Source organism: Mesoplodon mirus (genome assembly GCF_964341445.2).
Source record: "Mesoplodon mirus genome assembly, chromosome: 12".
Taxonomy (NCBI): Eukaryota; Metazoa; Chordata; class Mammalia; order Artiodactyla; family Ziphiidae; genus Mesoplodon; species Mesoplodon mirus.
The window spans coordinates 82,870,440-82,887,151 of record NC_138988.1 but is presented as its reverse complement, the minus strand read 5'-3'; the positions used below and the strand labels follow the sequence as shown (position 1 = coordinate 82,887,151).

The following is a 16,712-nucleotide window of genomic DNA, read 5'->3' as shown; positions in this document are numbered from 1 at the left end:
TCCCTGCCCGTTTCCTTCTGTGATGTACTTTAACCTCAGTACCTTTTCTTTTCTAGTTTCTTCCTTCTTATCAGTCTCCTTACTCACCCAAGCTGAGACTACCCCTCTCCTCAACATAGAAAAAATGTACTCTTCTTCCAGTGGAAACTGGGCATTAGGGTTGCTTTCTTGAAAAAAATAAGTGAGGAAGAATGCTGATTCCTTTGGGATAAGCATGCCTCCTTAATTCTGTAGTATGTACCTAGCTCTCCCTCCAGCCCCTGCTGCCCTCTCCCCCATACTCCCATCATCCCCTTATCAGGATCATTCCATCACTCCTCCCTTCTTGGTCTCCACTTCTGCCTCTCAATAGGGTTTCCCCCTAAACCTCTACACGCTTCCCGAACACTAACCTCCCCTGCCGTAGGCAGCTCCTAACTTCTCACCGTTCCTCCCTGAGTCACGTGGGACCTTTTATCAGGATGTTGTTGAAGAACCCTCAGCTTGTGTCTGGCCACCAGCCCCACTGGACACCTTTGTCCAGAAAGAGTTTACACGCCCTGAGGAACAAGATGTAAAGAACACTGGTAATGGGAGGACTGTTACCTAGTTCTGCTCCTTGAGCCACAGTGAGGGCCACTGACTGTAGAAAAGGCCCAAACTCGTACGAAAGGCCCAAACTCTGAAGCAGCTTGCCCAAGTCCCAGGGGTCCAGCCCAGGAGGAAGACCCCAGTTCTGCGGGGCACAGTACAAGAAGGAAGGGGCGGGCCTAACCCCTTTCCGCCGCGGGTCGCCTAAAAGGGGGTGGGTCTTGCCTCTTCACCCACTCACAAAGGGGTGGAGCTAGACCTTTTCTGCTCTTAAGGTTTAAAACGGTGTCTAGGGCAACTCTGTTCTACTCTGTGTCACATTAAAAAGGGGATGGGCCTTTACTTCATTTCTGCTTTGTAAATCACCTAAAGAGGGGCGGGCTGAGTCGTCCAGCCGAGGGAGATGGGTTAACACCAGCACCGCAGATCGATGTTCGCACCATCCAAACGTCGGGCTAATCCCAGTTCTGCTCCCTTCTTCACTAAGAGGGAGGGGCGGACCCAAGTTCTGCTCTTTACGTCACCGAAGGAGGCCGGAGCCATTTTGAACCCTGCGACCCTAGCATTTGTCCTCTTTTCCGAGCTCTTCGCCGTCTTTTCCGACCTCGGCCAATCAGGGGCGAAAAAAACGGCCCAATCAGTCGAGAGACACCGCAGTCGGAGGACCCGGATGAGGCCGAGACAAGGCTTTTGAACACCAAATCCCGCCAATTGTAGAGCAGTCACCATGGCGACAATATAGCGGTGAAGGGGTGGGACCAGAGAAAGCGCAACTCTCATAGGATTGGCCCACCCCTTCCCTCCGCCTACTGCGCACGCGCGCTTTACCTGGCCTCCATTTTCCGTCGAGTTCTAGCCAATTAGTTGCTTAGGAGCTATACGCTCCAAAGTCCAAAGGAATCCGGACGTTCTCTGAAAGAGGAAGTAAAAGAAAGACTGGGGCTTGTAGTGGGCGAGGTCTAAATAGTCTTGAGCCAATTGCTTCTGGCCTTTGGTTATGACTGGCAACTACTCAGACGAATAAAGCCCTCCCTGGCCGGGGCGACAGGACGTATGGAATATCTACCAATCCCATGGCACTGCAAACTGACTATGACTGTATTAGCCAATAGTCATTATGCAAGGGCGGGACCGCGTAAACCTCTTTCCTCCCCCGCCCTTTGGGCCAGTCCTTTCTTTCGATTCTGTATGATTGGCAGGCACTGAGACCAATAGTGATTAGAAAACCTTGAAGCCTGCCAAAAGATCGTGGGCAGGAGGCGGTTTCTCGTTTGTTGCGGCGTCTGTATGTGTGTTTCGGGGGATTAAGGGGCACGCGGGGGGCAAAGTACCGGCCATGGCAGCAGCGGAGGAGGAGGACGGGGGCCCCGAAGGGCCAAATCGCGAGCGGGGCGGGGCGGGCGCGACCTTCGAATGTAATATATGTCTGGAGACTGCTCGGGAAGCTGTGGTCAGTGTGTGTGGCCACCTGTACTGGTGAGAATCTGAGAGGGGTGCGAAAAGGAGTGGGGCTCTGATTTATACTGGGGAGGCTGGGGGCGGGGGGACCATACAGTCATACAAATAATCGGAGGGCACATTCTCATAGGTGAGGCGTGAGGGGGGTTCTTACGTGTTTTTGGGTATGTGTGGGCGAGAGGGTCACGTCTGTACAGAGGAGAACTGTGGAAAGGAAAGTCAGCAACTAGGAGCCAACCTAGTTGTGTTAAGAGGTGCGTAAAGAGGAAGTGGGGGGCAGGGGGTGGGCACTGCACATCTGTGCAGGCGAGACGCGAGCCACCTTACCCCAGGGAAGGGAGGGGTCTTAGCTGTACAGGTGGGATCGGATTAGACTCAAAGGTTAGGGGAGGCACGCATCAGTTGAGTAGGGGGAGATCTAGGGAAGGTGGGATCACATGCAGGTGAGATATGGCAAGGGGCGGTATGAGAAACTTGGGGACAAGGGCACTGTGGAGGGGCAGCCCCCAAAGGTTAAGGAGTTGTGGAAATAGGGACTTTGTTGGGCATAGGAGAGAGGAAAAGGAGTAGCGGGAGAAGGTGCTGGTAAAGGGGGTTTGGTCTGGGAGTGATGGGGCAAGGATAGTGCTGGGGCTGAAAGAGGAGACCTGGAAATGGGTGGTTGAACAGGACTGGAAATTAAGTTGAAAGGCAGAGAAGGGAGGGGTGAGGATTTTTGTGTGTGTGTGTGTGTGTGTGTTTGCTGGGGGAGAGGAGAGAGGAGAGGGTTGAGCATGTGAGGATGGATGTAGCTTTAGGTGTTGGAAGATCAGAGAAGCAGCAAGGCCAAGTTGGCTAGTATGGTAGGGGTTGTGGAAAATATGAAAAGAAACAGCAGGTAACACCTGGTAAGAGGGGGAAAGATGGGACTCTGAGGTTGGGTCTGTGTCTCTCTTTTGTGTAACTGGTTTGACCTTTCTCGTTCCCCTTCCAGTTGGCCCTGTCTCCATCAGGTGCGTACGCAGAGGAGATGAAGAGGGAGATGGGGAGGTCTGAGGAGCTGGAAGACCCTTCTGTGTACTGGAAACCACTACATTTTTTTCCCCCAGTGGCTGGAGGCACGGCCAGAGCGGCAAGAGTGCCCAGTGTGTAAAGCTGGGATCAGCAGAGAAAAGGTTGTCCCCCTTTACGGGCGAGGGAGCCAGAAGCCCCGGGATCCCAGGTGAGAGAGGGGAGGTGATGCTGAGGGAAGGTGGAAGGTTCTGCTTGGGGAGTGGGGTCTGGAAAATGAGCGGCTATTTCCTGCTGATAGTCCCTCTCCTCTTCCTCAGATTGAAAACCCCACCCCGCCCCCAGGGCCAGCGACCCGCTGCAGAGAGCAGAGGGGTGAGTCTTGTCTGATTGTATTCCTTCCTTGCCAAAGACTTGCCCCGTTCCCCACTGACTTTCTTCGTCTCCCTAGGGATTCCAGCCATTTGGCGATACTGGGGGCTTTCACTTCTCATTTGGTGTTGGCGCTTTTCCCTTTGGCTTTTTCACCACCGTCTTCAATACCCACGAGCCATTCCTTCGGGGTACAGGTAAGAGCCTTCCCTCAGCTACTACCAGCGAGCCCTCTGAATCCCCTCAGCCCCGCTTCCAGCCTACGAGTGGATACTTCTTCCACAGCTTTCTTCTCTTCCACAGGTGTGGATCTGGGACAGGGTCACCCGGCCTCCAGCTGGCAGGACTCCCTCTTCCTGTTTCTCGCCGTCTTCTTCTTTTTCTGGCTGCTCAGTATTTGAGCTGTGTCTCCTTCCTGCCCACCTCCAGCCAGAGGAAAATCAGTACTGGGGGTCCCTGCTGACCCTTCCTTACTCCCGGACCCTCCCCTGTAAGCCCTCCATTTTTGTTGGCTAAGGGCAACCCTGGCCACTTTCCAGGAGGGTGTGGGGAGGAGGAGTGACACCTGTGCATGGAACGGGAGAACCTTTGCTCTGAACTGCTCGCTCAGTGGCATCGTAACTCCCAGCTCTGGGAGAGGAGGACGGACTGAAGACAAGGTCTGTCTCCCCTCTCTCCTGATCCTTTGCTTTCCCCCACATTTCTTGATTTGATGTTGAAAGGTGGGCAAGGCCCCTCTGACTCTCCCCCATATTCCCCTTGTTGATTTAATTTAATTTTTCTCTCCCCGCTGTCTAATGTGTGTCCTGACTCTTAAGTGCTTCCTTCCCCTCACTACCTCCTTTATTACAAATTCAATAAACAAGGTGAGATGTATTCACGGGAACTCTGCCCACCTTTGTCCATCCCTCCTTCCTTCCAAGACAGGAGCATTTCTCTCCAACTTCAGTAGATGTCGGTGTGGTGTGGCGAAGCATGGGGGTGAGACCCTCTCCTTCACGGCTCTCAAGGGTGCAGGGGCTGAGGGCATCACACATACACAAGAGCAACTGTGTCAGGTGTTTACTCATCACTGTTTGTGAGAGGCTCTGGTTGTGGAAGAAAGTTTGGGGAGGTGGGGTAGAGATTATACAGTGGAGAACTGGTCTGGGGCCAGAAAAGAGGGTGGGGGAAAAAAAGGGAGCTGACGGATGGGGTCCGGCTGTGGGCTTCTCAAGGCCGTCCAGCACTGCTTTCTGCCGCCTCGGGCCCTTCGGGCTGATTCAGCTCTGTGCGCTCCTCCTCTTCCTCCTCCTGGTTTTCTGAGGCCTTCCTGGGGAGGAGGATTGGGGAGAATTCTGCACATGGTTCCCAGCACTCCGTCATTTCTCCCCCCACACCCCTCTTTGCTGCCTGGAAGCCCTTAGTCTGAGGTGTCTGGCTTCCTCCACTCACCTCTCCTCTCCTCTGCGTTGCCGCCTTTGCCACATGATGACCCCAATGAGCAGGACGGCTGTCCCCAGGCCTCCCAGGATCCCCAGGACCAGGGCTAGAGTTCCCAGCTCCGGCCCTTCCACAGAGCCTGTAGGGAGACAGGGAGAATTGAGGGCACGGCCCTCACAGCTCCTTTCTTGTTGACCATCCCCTCAGTCATGCTGAGGTCTGTCTGCTTCTCTCTGAATTTATCCAACCCCTCACCTGCAGTTGGCCCCTCCTCGCCTGTTTCTGGAAAACAAAGTCAGAAGGGAAGGCTTCAGTTTGGGAGAAGGCTAGTGGGAGCCCCGGCGGAGCCTTTCCCTTTCTTCAGTTTAGAGGGGAGAGGGGACAGGCTGGGCTGCTCTCGGGTTGTGTGGGGCAGAGAAGGCCTGGGTGTGGCTGCACTGAGGGAAGCGTGGGGTGGCTCTCGGGGACAGTGTTAGCATAGGGTAGGGAATTGGAGCCTGCACTGTCCCTCAGCCGCCCCCAGGGTCCCTGGGATTTGGAGAGAGGTCTCCTCACCGATGATGCTGACGCTGACAGCATGGCTCTCCTGGGGCCCATGGCTGGGATGGGTGGCCACACAACTGTAGGTTCCCTGGTCCTCAGGCCCTACGTCAGGGAGGAGCAGCACGGAGCTGGGGGGAAGGGGCAGGGGCATGCCCTGGTGGGGAAAAGGGGACAGGAGACTATTTTTTTTTTTTTTTTTTTTTGCGGTACGCGGGCCTCTCACCACTGCGGCCTCTCCCGTTGCGGAGCACAGGCTCCGGATGCGCAGGCTCAGCGGCCACGGCTCACAGGCCCAGCCGCTCCGCGGCATGTGGGATCCTCCCAGACCGGGGCACGAACCAGTGTCCCCTGCATCGGCAGTCGGACTCTCAACCACTGCGCCACCAGGGAAGCCCCAACAGGAGACTACTAAAACCCCTGCCAACACATCCCATGCTGCTGCCTTTGCCTCCACATCATCAGATACCCTTGTACCGCCTCGCCTGCCTCACTCTCCACGAACCCCCTGCCCTCCTAGTTGCCAATGACGTATCTCGCTACCTGCCAGCCCCCTCTCCAGGTCACTCACATCCTTGATCCAGTGGATTTGAGGAGGGGGCTGGGCAGGGGCTTCACAGGTCAAGGTCACGGTACCACCAGGAGCTACTGCTCCACCTTCTGGCTCCACCACCAGCAGGACTTCCTCCAGCGGCACAGGCTCTGGGGGTGGGGAGGGGCATGAGGTTGAGAGTTACACCTGTCTACGGTCCCAGTGGCCACGGGCTTAACCCTCTCCTTCCTGAGGGTCATACCTTCCGACAGGTGCTCACCCAAGTTGGGGCCCTCCCCAGTTCTGCACTCACCCCAGACCCTGAGCTGGATGGGGGCCGTGTGCAGGGCTCGGCGCCGGGGAAGGCCAGGGCTGAAGCTACAGGAGAAGGTGGGATGGGGAGCTCCTCCCCGGGCTGGGGTCACCATCAGCTCCGAACGGAGTGTGAAAAGCCCTGTCTCAGGGTGTCTCTTGGTCTCTTCCTTCACAGACACTCCTATGGTGGGGGGAGGACAAGGCAAGACATTCCAGAGTGGGTATGGGAGAGCGATCAGAAAGAAGGCGGCTAGGAGGGGAGACGCTGGGACTCACCTTTGCCATCAGGTATCAGGGTTTTCCCATCCAAGTGCCAGCTAAGAGTCCCTGCAGGGTAGCCCCCCTTGGACACACATGTTCCCACCTAGGGAAAAAGTGACCTCATCATCTTTGAAAATAAGAGAATCCATACACATACACACAGCTACGCTCCCCTCCCATTCTCAGGACTCCTTTCCACATGTCGCCTTTTCTTCTACCTTATCGGGGACACCAGCCATGAGTTCAGAGGCAGGATCAACAATTTCTGGCTTCCCAGGAATCTCTGAAGGAGGGAAAATTCCAATCAGAGGCTGCAGCTTTGAAGATACACCCCGGCTGTGGGAACGGGGGCAGCTGAAGTCAAGTTCTCACATGCCAGGGCCCAGGAGTCAAGGGCTGGGGTAGAAGGCTTTTCCTTAGATGAGAGGTGGGCTGTGAACAAGGCCCTGGAACCCTTACGATAGACTCGGACTCGGTAGTTGGACTTGGTCTCCTTTCCATTACGGCTCATTGCCCGGCACCGGAAAGTCCCCTCATCCTGGATCCCAACAGCCGGCAGGAGGAGGGAGCCGTTGGGGAGGACACGAGCCACGCTATCCCAGGGGCCTCCCTCGGGAGATAGGACCTTCCAAGCTTCTGTCCGGCCTGTGTTCTGGGGACAGAGGAGAGGGGCCTCAACAGTGCAAGCCGTTTGGGAAAGGGCTGATGAGGTAGGGAGGTGGGGAGGAGGGGATGCGAAGCGTCATTGGTCTCTCCGGAAGTGGGGGGACAGGAGCCCCACTTACCAGTTTCCATTCCAGCTGCTGGGGTGGTTTCTTGGGGGCCCCCTTACAGTTCAGCACCAGTGGCTTCCCGATCCTGGCTGTGATGTTTTGATCCCCTACTACTGGCCCTGGGAGACAGCACAATGGAGGGGCAGGAAGGGAGATGGGAGCTAAGAAACCCAGAACAGGGCGGATGAGGGGGATGGAAAAGCAGTGCCCAGGTTCCTGGAAAGTTGTGGGGAGTTTCGGGGACGGGGCAGAGTGCTTTCTGCAGGGAGGATTGGTGTGGGGGGGGGCAGGGCTCACCCCACAGACTGAGGACCAGCACCCAGGCTCCAGCTGCTGCCCCTGCTGCCATCCTGCTTCCTTCCCAGGCTCCTGGCTCTGTCTGCCCCTTGCTGCTGTGGCCACCACCCTAGGTGGGGCTTGTACCCTCTCCCCTGCCCCCATCTCCCCCGTCTTGTCCCGTCACAGGGAATGCTAGGAATTCATGCCTCTCTCGGACAAGAGTCCTTCAGGTACTGGGAGCAACAGTTGTCACCCCACCCCTGGGCACTGCCAGCCTCTGGGTACAGCCACATCCATGGGGGTGGGGAGTGCATCTCCTAGGGTCTCTCATCCCCTCAGGACCCCCAACCTATTGCACCAGACCACCCAGGGCTACTGGACGACTAAGCGAGGTTGCCAGGCAACAGGGTTCAGGTCTGGCTGTTTCCCATGGAGAGGAGGCAGGGGTGAAACCTGGGGCCTGGGTGGTGAAGGCAAGGCCGCGGAACTCGGCTGGGGGTGGGGGGAACCCGTTTGGGGCTTTATGAGAGAAAAAAAGTTCTCATGTTTTTGAAAAGAATTCTCAACTAAACCCAGGGAAAAAAGAAATTTCTTTATTTAAAACTGCGTTTTTTGTTTTTTGTTTTTTTCTGTGAAACTACAAGTTTACAAGTGAGGAGAGAACTGCCCCCGGCCCATGCCTCCCGCCCCCACCCATCACACTCCCAACCTGCCCCCCAGTCCTGCCTGGATCTTTGACGGGAGGGGTTCCCTACTGACAGTCCTGTGAAATCCTGAGGATATTTGAGGGGTTCAGATAGTAGGGTTCAGGGCCGAGGGTGGGACAGTGGTGATGTTACCTTCCCTCATACCTGGCTTTTTGCAGCCTCCCTCCTCTCTCTCCCCACCCTCTCGATTTTGGACTGAGAACAAAAAAAAAAGATACCTCGTTTCTGGGGAAACTGAGGGAGATACATACACCAACACCCCAACCCATATTTAACATATTTGGCAATAACCCCCCTCCCCATTCTTCCCCCTCCAATCTGCAAATAGTGGTTTAGAAGAAAGATTTTAGATGTGTCCCTCACAGGGGAAGGTGACATTTGCTCAAAATTACCGAGTCTGGCCCTGCCCAAGGGTGGTGGGGAACAGGCTGGCAGAGCAAGCCCTGACTGCTTCCACACCAAACGCAGCAGAAAGCTGCCTGCACGAGCGAAGAACACCTCAGTGACCTTGGAAGCAAAGGAGGACACCTAAGTGATTTCAGGGGGGCAGGCTTGGTGCCCTGCTAAATGTACTTCCTGATGAACAGGAGTGGAGGCAGGCAGGCCTCTTCACCAGTTCTATTTGTTCCCCTTTCTCTTATCATGACCCCTTTGGCTATCACCCCTAATGTGGGAAAGCAAGAAATGAAAAAAAAAAAATCAACATATTTATAAAAACATCTACTTCCCCAAACTAAATTAAAAATTAAGAACCACCACCACCACCAAAAATCCCCGAAATAAAAATTAAGAAAAATACAGATGGATCCCAGGGTTAATTTTTCTTTCCTTAAAAAAAAAAGTTCAACCCCAAAGCCCAGTCAACAATTCCCTAAAGTAGCAGAAACTCCCTCCGAGGTAGATATCTGAGTCAGACACTCCCGTCCACCGAGCGATTCTATTGGTTTAAGATGAGCTGCGTATGAGGTAATAAAGCCGTCTGGAGGGGCAGGGGGTGGGGAGGCACAGGGGGCGTGGCCCATGTCCTCTGTCCAGAAGTCATGTCCCCATTTTTGGCATCTCTGGCTGGGCAGGGCTGGCATCTCCACAGATCCCAGAGCAGATAAGTGGGGTGAGGGAAGGAGAGTGGGGGGAGCCCAGAGAGAGAGAGAGAGAGAAACAGAATAGCTGTACGTGCGTGTATGAGAGAGGAGGAGAGGAAAAATCTGAAAAATAGGATTCTGGGTGCGTGTGTTTCTATGTGAGAGCAAAAGGGGGAGAAAAAAAAGAAGGAAAAAGGGAAAAAAGGAGGAGACAGACCCCACTCTCCCCTTAAGGGGCCCCATCTTCCCTGCCAAGTAGTCAGCACCCCCAGCACTGAGAGAGTCTGGCCAGGGAGGGGACGACCCCCGTTTGCCCTTCTCTATCTTGTGCTTCTCCTTTGTCTGGGTTTTGTCCTCTGGATGCCTGCGTCCTCTTCAAGAGGTGCCCTGTGAGCCCCTACCCCTGTGGCCCTGAGGGGCGAGATCAGTTGGAAGTGTCAGAATGAACGCTCCCTGGTCCCTCTGTTGGGGATGTCACTGAGGACGGGGTCACAGCCTCCTGCCAGCCACCGTTTGCCTGGAAAAAGAGGCAGACAGTTGGGGTAAGGCTTTAGGAAACCCAGCACAGGGGACAGCGCTGCCAGGGAAAAGGCCCTCCCATCCTGGTGAGAGGTGGAGAGAGGGGCTTCAGGTACTCACCCTCATTTCCCGAGGGCTATATATCTGGCCTCCCCCGAGGTTATCCCCGTAGCCCCCTGGCCCCATCGAGTGTCGGAGTGATTCCACCTGCAGGCAACAAAGGAGGACAGGACACAGTGAGAAGCCTCAAAAGACAAAAAGTCTCATATCCTCAAGTAGGGAAACTGAGTTTGGGAAAGCCCTACTCAAGGCGAGATGGACCACCTGACCTGGGAGGCAGAGTAGGAATCTCCGTTGAGCCCGGGCATCCCCAGAAACATGTCACCGGATCCTGAGAGATTGAAAGAGCCGCCAGAGCCTTGGGGGAGCAGAGGGGGAATTAGGGAGGAGTGGAACAGAGCCTGTGATGGCAGACGGAGACTCATCACAGCTCTCAGTTTTCAAAAAGCCCCCTGAACTAGCTCTCTGGGGGTGGGCCACCATACGCAAATTCTCCACCACACAACACTGCAACACTCGGAAGGAGCAGGCCGTTCCTGAGCCTCCCCTGGCCACTTGCTGGAAGAAAGGTAGAAGTAGCTTCACTAGAGTGGCCTCTGTCCCCTGATATCCCCACCCCATCTCAGCTTGGTCCCTCTCACCCCAGAAGGCCCCCTCTCTGCTATGATCCTGCCTAGATAGGAAGTTGGAACAAAAGCAGGAAGCGTGCAGAACAGCCAGCCAGGGTGGCAGTGGGATCCACCTGCGGAGGAAGGGGGCGTCGGGGAGCTGGTGCGGCTGTGGCCTCCTCCTTGGGTGACTGACACAGCGGTCTTGACGGCATAGATGTTTGCCTCCTCTTGGAACTTTCCAATATTTTTCTTATAGCGAATCCGCTTGTTGCCAAACCAGTTGGAGACCTGTGGGGTGTGGGGCAGAAAGGAGGGTCAGGTGGGAACCTGTCCCTCTGTAAGCACCTTAGTCAACAGGATTGGAGAGCGCTGTGCCCCCAAAGCCCCTCCCCACGCCTCCCCAGGACCTGAGAGACAGTGATCCCACACTTCTTGGCGAGCTCCTCCTTAGCCTCCTCACTAGGGTATGGGTTACTCAGGTGGGAGTAGAAATACTCATTCAGGACCTCAGTGGCCTGTTTGCTGAAGTTACGGCGTTTTCGTCTACAGAGGAGAGAAGGGGTGGTGAGGAAGATGCTGGTGTCCCGGCAGGGCCACCACGTTGATGAACTCCAGAGAGCACCACTGTCACGGAGTATATAGTGCTGTGCTGTGCAACCTGGTGGCCCAGAGGCTTGGAGAAGAACGTGAAGGGGCTGGGGGCTGGCCTGGGGCCCTGGGCCCCACCTGGCATCCAGGAAGCGGGAACGCAGGATCATGACGGCCTCGCAGGTGCTCTGCTTGAGCTGCATCTGGATGGCGCTGAACTTCCGGTGGATGATGCTCACCATACGCTCCATCTCCTTGGGCGCCACCGGCCGCGTGCGGCTCTGTTCCCTCAGCAGGTTCATGACGTGGGTTGTGAACTCGTTACACGCCTGCAGTGGAGGCCCGTGGCCTGGTGAGGAGGAGCCCCTCGGCCCTGGGATTCCCCCTAAGGGCCTCTCCCTCCACCCACTCCAGCTTCCTCTCCTCACCTGCTCATACTTCTCCAGCTCTGAGTGGTAAATGTGGCGGATCTGGGCAAGTTTGCTGCGATAGTCCGAGTGTTCGATGGAGTTGTCAGGGGACACGCCGCCTCCAGAGGCTGCGGCGGCAGCAGCTGCTGCCGCTGAGCCACCCCCTTTCTCAGGCCCAGCCACACCCTCTGCCAGAAGCATGTTGTCCAAGCGCATCAGCTGTGGGTCCACAGGCTCCTCCTCTTGGGAGCTTCGAATGCTGAGGCCTAGCGTGCAGGCGAGTGGACTTAGGGACTCAGGGACCCCACACCCAGCTCTCAGCCCTCCTGGTGCCTCCTGGAGACCCAAGTCTCCAGGCCTGGGTTCCCTCCCAGGCCCCCCTTAGCAATCTTCCTGACTCACACTTTCCTCAGGGCCCCAAGTTTTCAAACTTGTAGCTCCAGTTCTATAGTGAACAGGGTTTTGTCCCCAGAGTTGAGGAACCAGAAGGGGGGACCCACGTACCAGTTTTCTCCTTGATTTCACACAGGACGCTAAAGAGAGCAGGCTTCATTCGGTGGCAGTTTAGGGCGTGTTTCCTTGGGAGGAATGGGAGAGAGAAGTTGAGAGGCTACAGAAATGGGGGAGTGGGAAAGACAACCACAAAACAACACACCCATGAGGGTAAGAGAGGGGAGCCTGGGAATAAGGGAGGTGGTGGGTAAATCTGTGGCGGGAGAAAGCAGGATTGGAGGCCGAATGGAGTTGGGGGGTTCTTGGGAAGAGCTCAGCTCCCAGAGTGTGGAGACGTGGGGAAGCTGCTTGGCTTTGGCTGGACGGGTGCAGCAGGCTAAAGGCACCATGGCTGGGTGGAGGTTGTGGGAGATGGTCTAGAAGGGTACAGAGGGGATTTGGGGAATGGCTGCAGAAATGAGAGTGACTAGGTAAATTTCAGCAGAAGACAGAAGGAGGCTAGGGAGAAGAGTCAGAGTCTGAGGTGACAGAGGGGGCTAGGGGTGCTGAGCTGAAGTGGGGGTTCAGTATAGAGGTGTGTGAAGGGTCCTGGGACTGAGCAGGCTGGGAGGCTCTGATGCTCCTAGTGTCAGCTGAGCAGGGTCAAAGGGTGAGTGAGGACCCTTGGAGGCTGGGCCATGCATGGAGAGAAAGGGTTGCAGCCCTGGGAAGGGGTGTGGTGTGGAGGCCCCTAGGATGACGGTGGGCTGGAGAGTTAGGGGAGAAGACAGCATAGCTGTTTCTTAGTCTGGGAGCTAGAAGAGGGCTCTGGAGGTGGAAAGATGTTTCAGGGGAGAGTGTGTGTGTGTGTGTGTGGGGGGTGTCAGTGAGAGACCGGGGTGGGGGGGGAGTGAGACCACCTAGTGTTCCCCTTTTTGAAGGTTTCAGGGACTGGGGGTGAAAGAAGGTTTGAGAGGGATCACTTATCTTGGGGCTCCTGGGAGTAAGGGGAGGAGAGAAGAGCTGTAGTATCCTGGGGAGGGTCCTGGAGTTGGGGGGCTCCCAGAAGATTCAGAGCTTGTGAATGGGGCTTCTGCTGGGTCTGTGTGGGGACCGGGTTGGGGGCACTCACTTGGCCTGGGCCTCGTCCAGGCTCTGGTCGGTGATGGTCATTATCTGCTGCAGAATGTCCCCGATGTCTTGCTTCCCTCGGCCTCCCGGGACCCCCCCGCTACTCCCACCGGGGTCTCCACCACCGGGAGGTTCGCCAGGGCCCCCAGGCTCCCCACCCACCAATCCAAGGCCCCCCCGGCCCCCGCCTGGAGGGGGCGGCCCCAGCAGCCGCTCGTCCATAGTTGGGGGGGGCCCTGAGGCCCCCTCCCTGCTCCGCCCCTCCCCCCCCGCGCCTGGTTACTTCCCCCCCAAACTCGCTGGGGCCGCTGCTCCCTCCGCCCCAACCCCCGCCCGTCTCCCCCACTCCCGGCTCTCCCGGGGGTTCACCCCGGCCCTGAAGGGAGACCTGGGGTACCGTCTGGGCCCCCCACGGGAGACCCCGGCCCCCGGCGGCGGAGAAAATGGAGCCGGAGAGGGAGAGAGAGAGAGAGAGAGAGAGCGCGAGGGAGAGGGAGAGAGAGAGAGAGAGAGAGAGAGAGAGAGAGAGAAAGAGGGAGAGAGAGAGGAGGCCCAAGCGGGGGGGTGTGTGAGAGAGAGGGAGGAGGGAGAAGAGAGGAGAGAAGAGGGGGGGAGCGAGGGAGGGAGGCTGGGGGAGGGGAGCCGGGGAGGAAGAGGAGGGGAGAAGGGAGGAGGAGCAGGGAGGAGCTGGGGGCGGAGAGAGACACACAGAAACGGAGGAACGGAGACGACGGGAGGAGGGGAGAGGGGACGAGGGGAGGAGACTAGCCCATGGGGAAAATAAGGGAAGGTCCCAGGGGCTGGACTTCTGTGGCCTCGAAGCGGGGGTGTGTTGGAGGCTGGGGGGCCTTGCCTCTGGGTTCTGAATCCGGGATCTAGCTGATGAGGACTCTGGCCGCTGGAATGCCTGGGTTCACAGCTTAGTTCATATTTCTTATCCTAATGACTCCCCTCCCTGTTCTACTTAATTAAAACCAGGAGAGGGGGGGCTGGGGGGATAATTAGGGAGGTCTCCAGCCGCTGCTTAATGAACCAGCAATTAACCAGCCAGGGAGGGAAGCTGGCCTCTGGCCAGACTGGGGAGAGTGGTGGCCTCCGGCCTCACCCTCCTACCCTCCACCCCGCCACCCGAAACACCAGTCTTCAGTCCAGAGGAGAATTACATTTATTCATATAACCAAACATCAGACAGCTCAGAACAGCAGTGGGAAGGGAGGGTGGGCAGGGCTAAATGTCCATTCACAGCCTGTAGGCCCCTCAGTCCAGGGGCTGGGTGTGCCGGTGATGGTGGCAGAACAGTCTTTATGTCTTTGCTGTGCCCTCTCTTCCTTTCTTCTTACTGAGAAGGAGGGTGGAACTGTCTCTCAGGTGAAAACCTTGGGAGATTTGCCTTTCCTCTGGGAAATGAGCCCATTGAGCCTGCCTGGTGGCTTGACTACTGGGGGTGTCCCCACAGTTCAGGACCAAGACTCCCAGCCACTCCCTGAGATCAGAGGAGAGGGTGAGGTGTCCCACTGTGGCTGGGATCCTCTCATGGCCTCAAGCTCCTACATACTTGGTCACGGAGGGAGTTAAATGTCCATCCTACCTTGACTATTCCCAGGGTTTGAGGATTTCACCCGCTCCAGTTCCCAGGAAAGGTGGATGAGGGCGATGAATATTGAGATTTCTGCTGGGTCTTCCAGTCTCTGGTGCCCCTGCCTGGCAGGGTTGAGGGCATGCAGTGGGCTGCCCAGCCTCTGAGCCCCAGGAGTGCAGAGGGGCTGGTGGGGCTCAAGTCTCAGCAGGTGTGTGTGGGGGGCTGGGACCTTTGCTCCTCCATTCGACCCCCACCCTGAACTCTCAGCAGCAACTCCAGGAGCTCCTGTCCCCCTGGGGGTAAGGGAGGCTCTGACCGCTGGGCTTCCATCCGCTGGCTCTGGAGGAGGGGAGGGAGGGGAGGTTGTTGGTGAGGTTCTAAGAGGAGCAGGGCTTGAAAGGAGCCAGGGCTGGTGTGAGGGGCATATAGGACACCTGTGATGGGGGTAGGGGGAGTAGGACCTGGTGGGGCGGGGGGGGGCAGGTGCCTGAGGAGAAGGAGGGGTAGGACCCCCAAAGAGAACAGGGGCCAAGAGATCAGGAAGCCTGGGTCTTGCCTCCTGGTGGGAAGGGGATGGGTGTCTCACCTGGTGACTGAGGATGGTGCTGTAGAGCTGTTCTCTGTCCTCAAGAGGCCGGGGCGGGGCTTGCCCTAGGCTTGGACGGTTCTGGGGGGGATGGAAGGTGGCCCTCTGCTCTTCTAGGCGGCGGGACTGGGCCTCAGCCACCAGGTCCAGAAGGAGCTCAGTCTGCAGGGAGAGCAGGGAGGCCGAGCGGGGCCCCAGGGCTGGGGAGAGGAGGGGGAGGGCTCAGAGACCCAGAGAATTTGGCAGACAGCAGTGGTGTGTGTGTGTGTGTATGGGTGTGTGTGTGTGGGTAAGGGGGTGTGATGGGGAGTCCGGAGGAGGTGGGGAGAGAGCCCATGATGGATTGGGCCTTGGTCATGGGATCAGGAAGGATGTGGGCACCAGGGTCAGGGAGCTCCTTGGGTGGGTGGGGGTACCTGTGTGGCGGGACCCTGGAGGAGGAGGGGACGGAGGAGCAGATCGCCAAGGCCGATTGCTGGTGTTCACAGGGGGCCAGCCATGCTCATCCTGATGGGGGCCCTGATCCTGAGAGACATCCGTTCCAGTCAAGTGGGGGTGGGGTGGGCAGAGGGCTAGGCCAGCAGCCCATTTCCTCTCTCTGCATCTCTGTTCCTGCCTCTGTGCCCAAGCCTGTCCAAGTCCCTTGAGTCCACCATTACTCAGTCTCTGCCTCAGGTCCTCTCACCTCCCTCTCTCCCAATGCCAGCCTCCCCAGCCCAGTGCCGAGCTCACCTGCTCACCATCCTCTTCTTCCTGGGGTCTCTCAGCCTCCATCCCCTGGAGGGGAGAAACCGATGGGGGAGGGGTAGCTGGGATTTGGGAGGAGGGCCGGAACCCTGAGTTCCTGAGGGGAGTAGGGGCTGAAAGGGGTGGGGGTGAGCCGGGGGCTGGATGCCTGGGTACTGAGCAGGAAGCTGGGTTCCTGGTCAGCACCCCCCCGGGCCCCGCCCATCCCTGTCAACTTCCTCCAGTTCTCTTTTCCCACCCAACGGCTTGCTTGACCTCTCTCGCTCGGGGGGAGCACAGAGACTGGAAAAACTCCTCCAGCTGCAGTAGGGATGGGGGTTCAGAGGGGGAAGGACTTTTGGCTTTCTCATCTCCAGAGCCTCAGGAGCCCCCTAACCTCCTGCTCTGTTCCCTCCACCCCCCTCCTCCCCTTCAGTTCTGTCAACACAGGAACTAGCTACAGAGGAAGTGGTTTCACTCCTCAGAATCCCCCCACCCCCCAACTCCTTACCCCAGGTACCTTCCCTAAGAAGGACCTGCCCCCTGCTTCCCAGCTTCCCTCAGACTTATTGTGTCGGGGAGGGGCATGTTTCCAGTGGGAAGCAGAGAACTCAGATCCAAGGATGTCAGGCCCTCAAACGTACATATACCCGTAGTACTGTGTCTAACAAATACGTGCTGAATAGTTATCATTGCCCTATACGTGCTTAGAGTCTATTTAGGGCACAAAATATGCACCAAATGTAAGAGACGCAGGGGAAGATTTCCT

The 16,712-nt window shown here is 57.1% G+C and overlaps 4 protein-coding genes across 10 annotated transcripts; 1 reads left to right on the top strand and 3 right to left on the bottom strand.

The window, feature by feature from the left end:
- Positions 1-1,864: 1,864 nt before the first annotated feature.
- On the top strand, positions 1,865-4,266 carry RNF5 (ring finger protein 5). Of its 6 annotated transcripts, none has more exons than XM_082638292.1 (6): positions 1,865-2,046; positions 3,002-3,020; positions 3,117-3,229; positions 3,364-3,393; positions 3,470-3,587; positions 3,694-4,266. In XM_082638292.1, exons 1-6 carry the CDS (start codon positions 1,907-1,909, stop codon positions 3,904-3,906), a joined length of 633 nt encoding a protein of 210 aa, XP_082494418.1. In that variant the 5' UTR covers positions 1,865-1,906; the 3' UTR covers positions 3,907-4,266. The 6 variants fall into 6 exon arrangements, with proteins under 6 accessions (XP_082494418.1, XP_082494420.1, XP_082494419.1 ...); XM_082638293.1 differs by having other exon boundaries at positions 1,871-2,046; positions 3,339-3,393; positions 3,694-3,907; XM_082638296.1 differs by lacking the exon at positions 1,865-2,046 and adding an exon at positions 2,166-2,282 and having other exon boundaries at positions 3,320-3,393; positions 3,694-3,907.
- Positions 4,267-4,437: 171 nt separating this feature from the next.
- AGER (advanced glycosylation end-product specific receptor) lies at positions 4,438-7,676 on the bottom strand. Its single transcript, XM_082638840.1, has 11 exons — positions 7,531-7,676; positions 7,246-7,352; positions 6,920-7,112; positions 6,679-6,743; positions 6,476-6,563; positions 6,198-6,380; positions 5,924-6,054; positions 5,368-5,509; positions 5,068-5,094; positions 4,825-4,951; positions 4,438-4,702 (listed from the first exon to the last, which is right to left on the bottom strand). Exons 1-11 carry the CDS (start codon positions 7,580-7,582, stop codon positions 4,603-4,605), a joined length of 1,215 nt encoding a protein of 404 aa, XP_082494966.1. The 5' UTR covers positions 7,583-7,676; the 3' UTR covers positions 4,438-4,602.
- A 1,487-nt stretch (positions 7,677-9,163) lies between these two features.
- Positions 9,164-13,289, bottom strand: PBX2 (PBX homeobox 2). Of its 2 annotated transcripts, XM_082638838.1 has the most exons (9): positions 13,054-13,289; positions 11,994-12,067; positions 11,508-11,755; positions 11,218-11,408; positions 10,899-11,034; positions 10,623-10,779; positions 10,150-10,238; positions 9,941-10,027; positions 9,164-9,818 (listed from the first exon to the last, which is right to left on the bottom strand). In XM_082638838.1, exons 1-9 carry the CDS (start codon positions 13,272-13,274, stop codon positions 9,726-9,728), a joined length of 1,296 nt encoding a protein of 431 aa, XP_082494964.1. In that variant the 5' UTR covers positions 13,275-13,289; the 3' UTR covers positions 9,164-9,725. The 2 variants fall into 2 exon arrangements, with proteins under 2 accessions (XP_082494964.1, XP_082494965.1); XM_082638839.1 differs by lacking the exon at positions 10,150-10,238.
- A 910-nt stretch (positions 13,290-14,199) lies between these two features.
- On the bottom strand, positions 14,200-16,449 carry GPSM3 (G protein signaling modulator 3). The gene is made up of 4 exons (XM_082637124.1): positions 15,950-16,449; positions 15,634-15,742; positions 15,218-15,417; positions 14,200-14,970 (listed from the first exon to the last, which is right to left on the bottom strand). Exons 1-4 carry the CDS (start codon positions 15,989-15,991, stop codon positions 14,833-14,835), a joined length of 489 nt encoding a protein of 162 aa, XP_082493250.1. The 5' UTR covers positions 15,992-16,449; the 3' UTR covers positions 14,200-14,832.
- Positions 16,450-16,712: the final 263 nt, after the last annotated feature.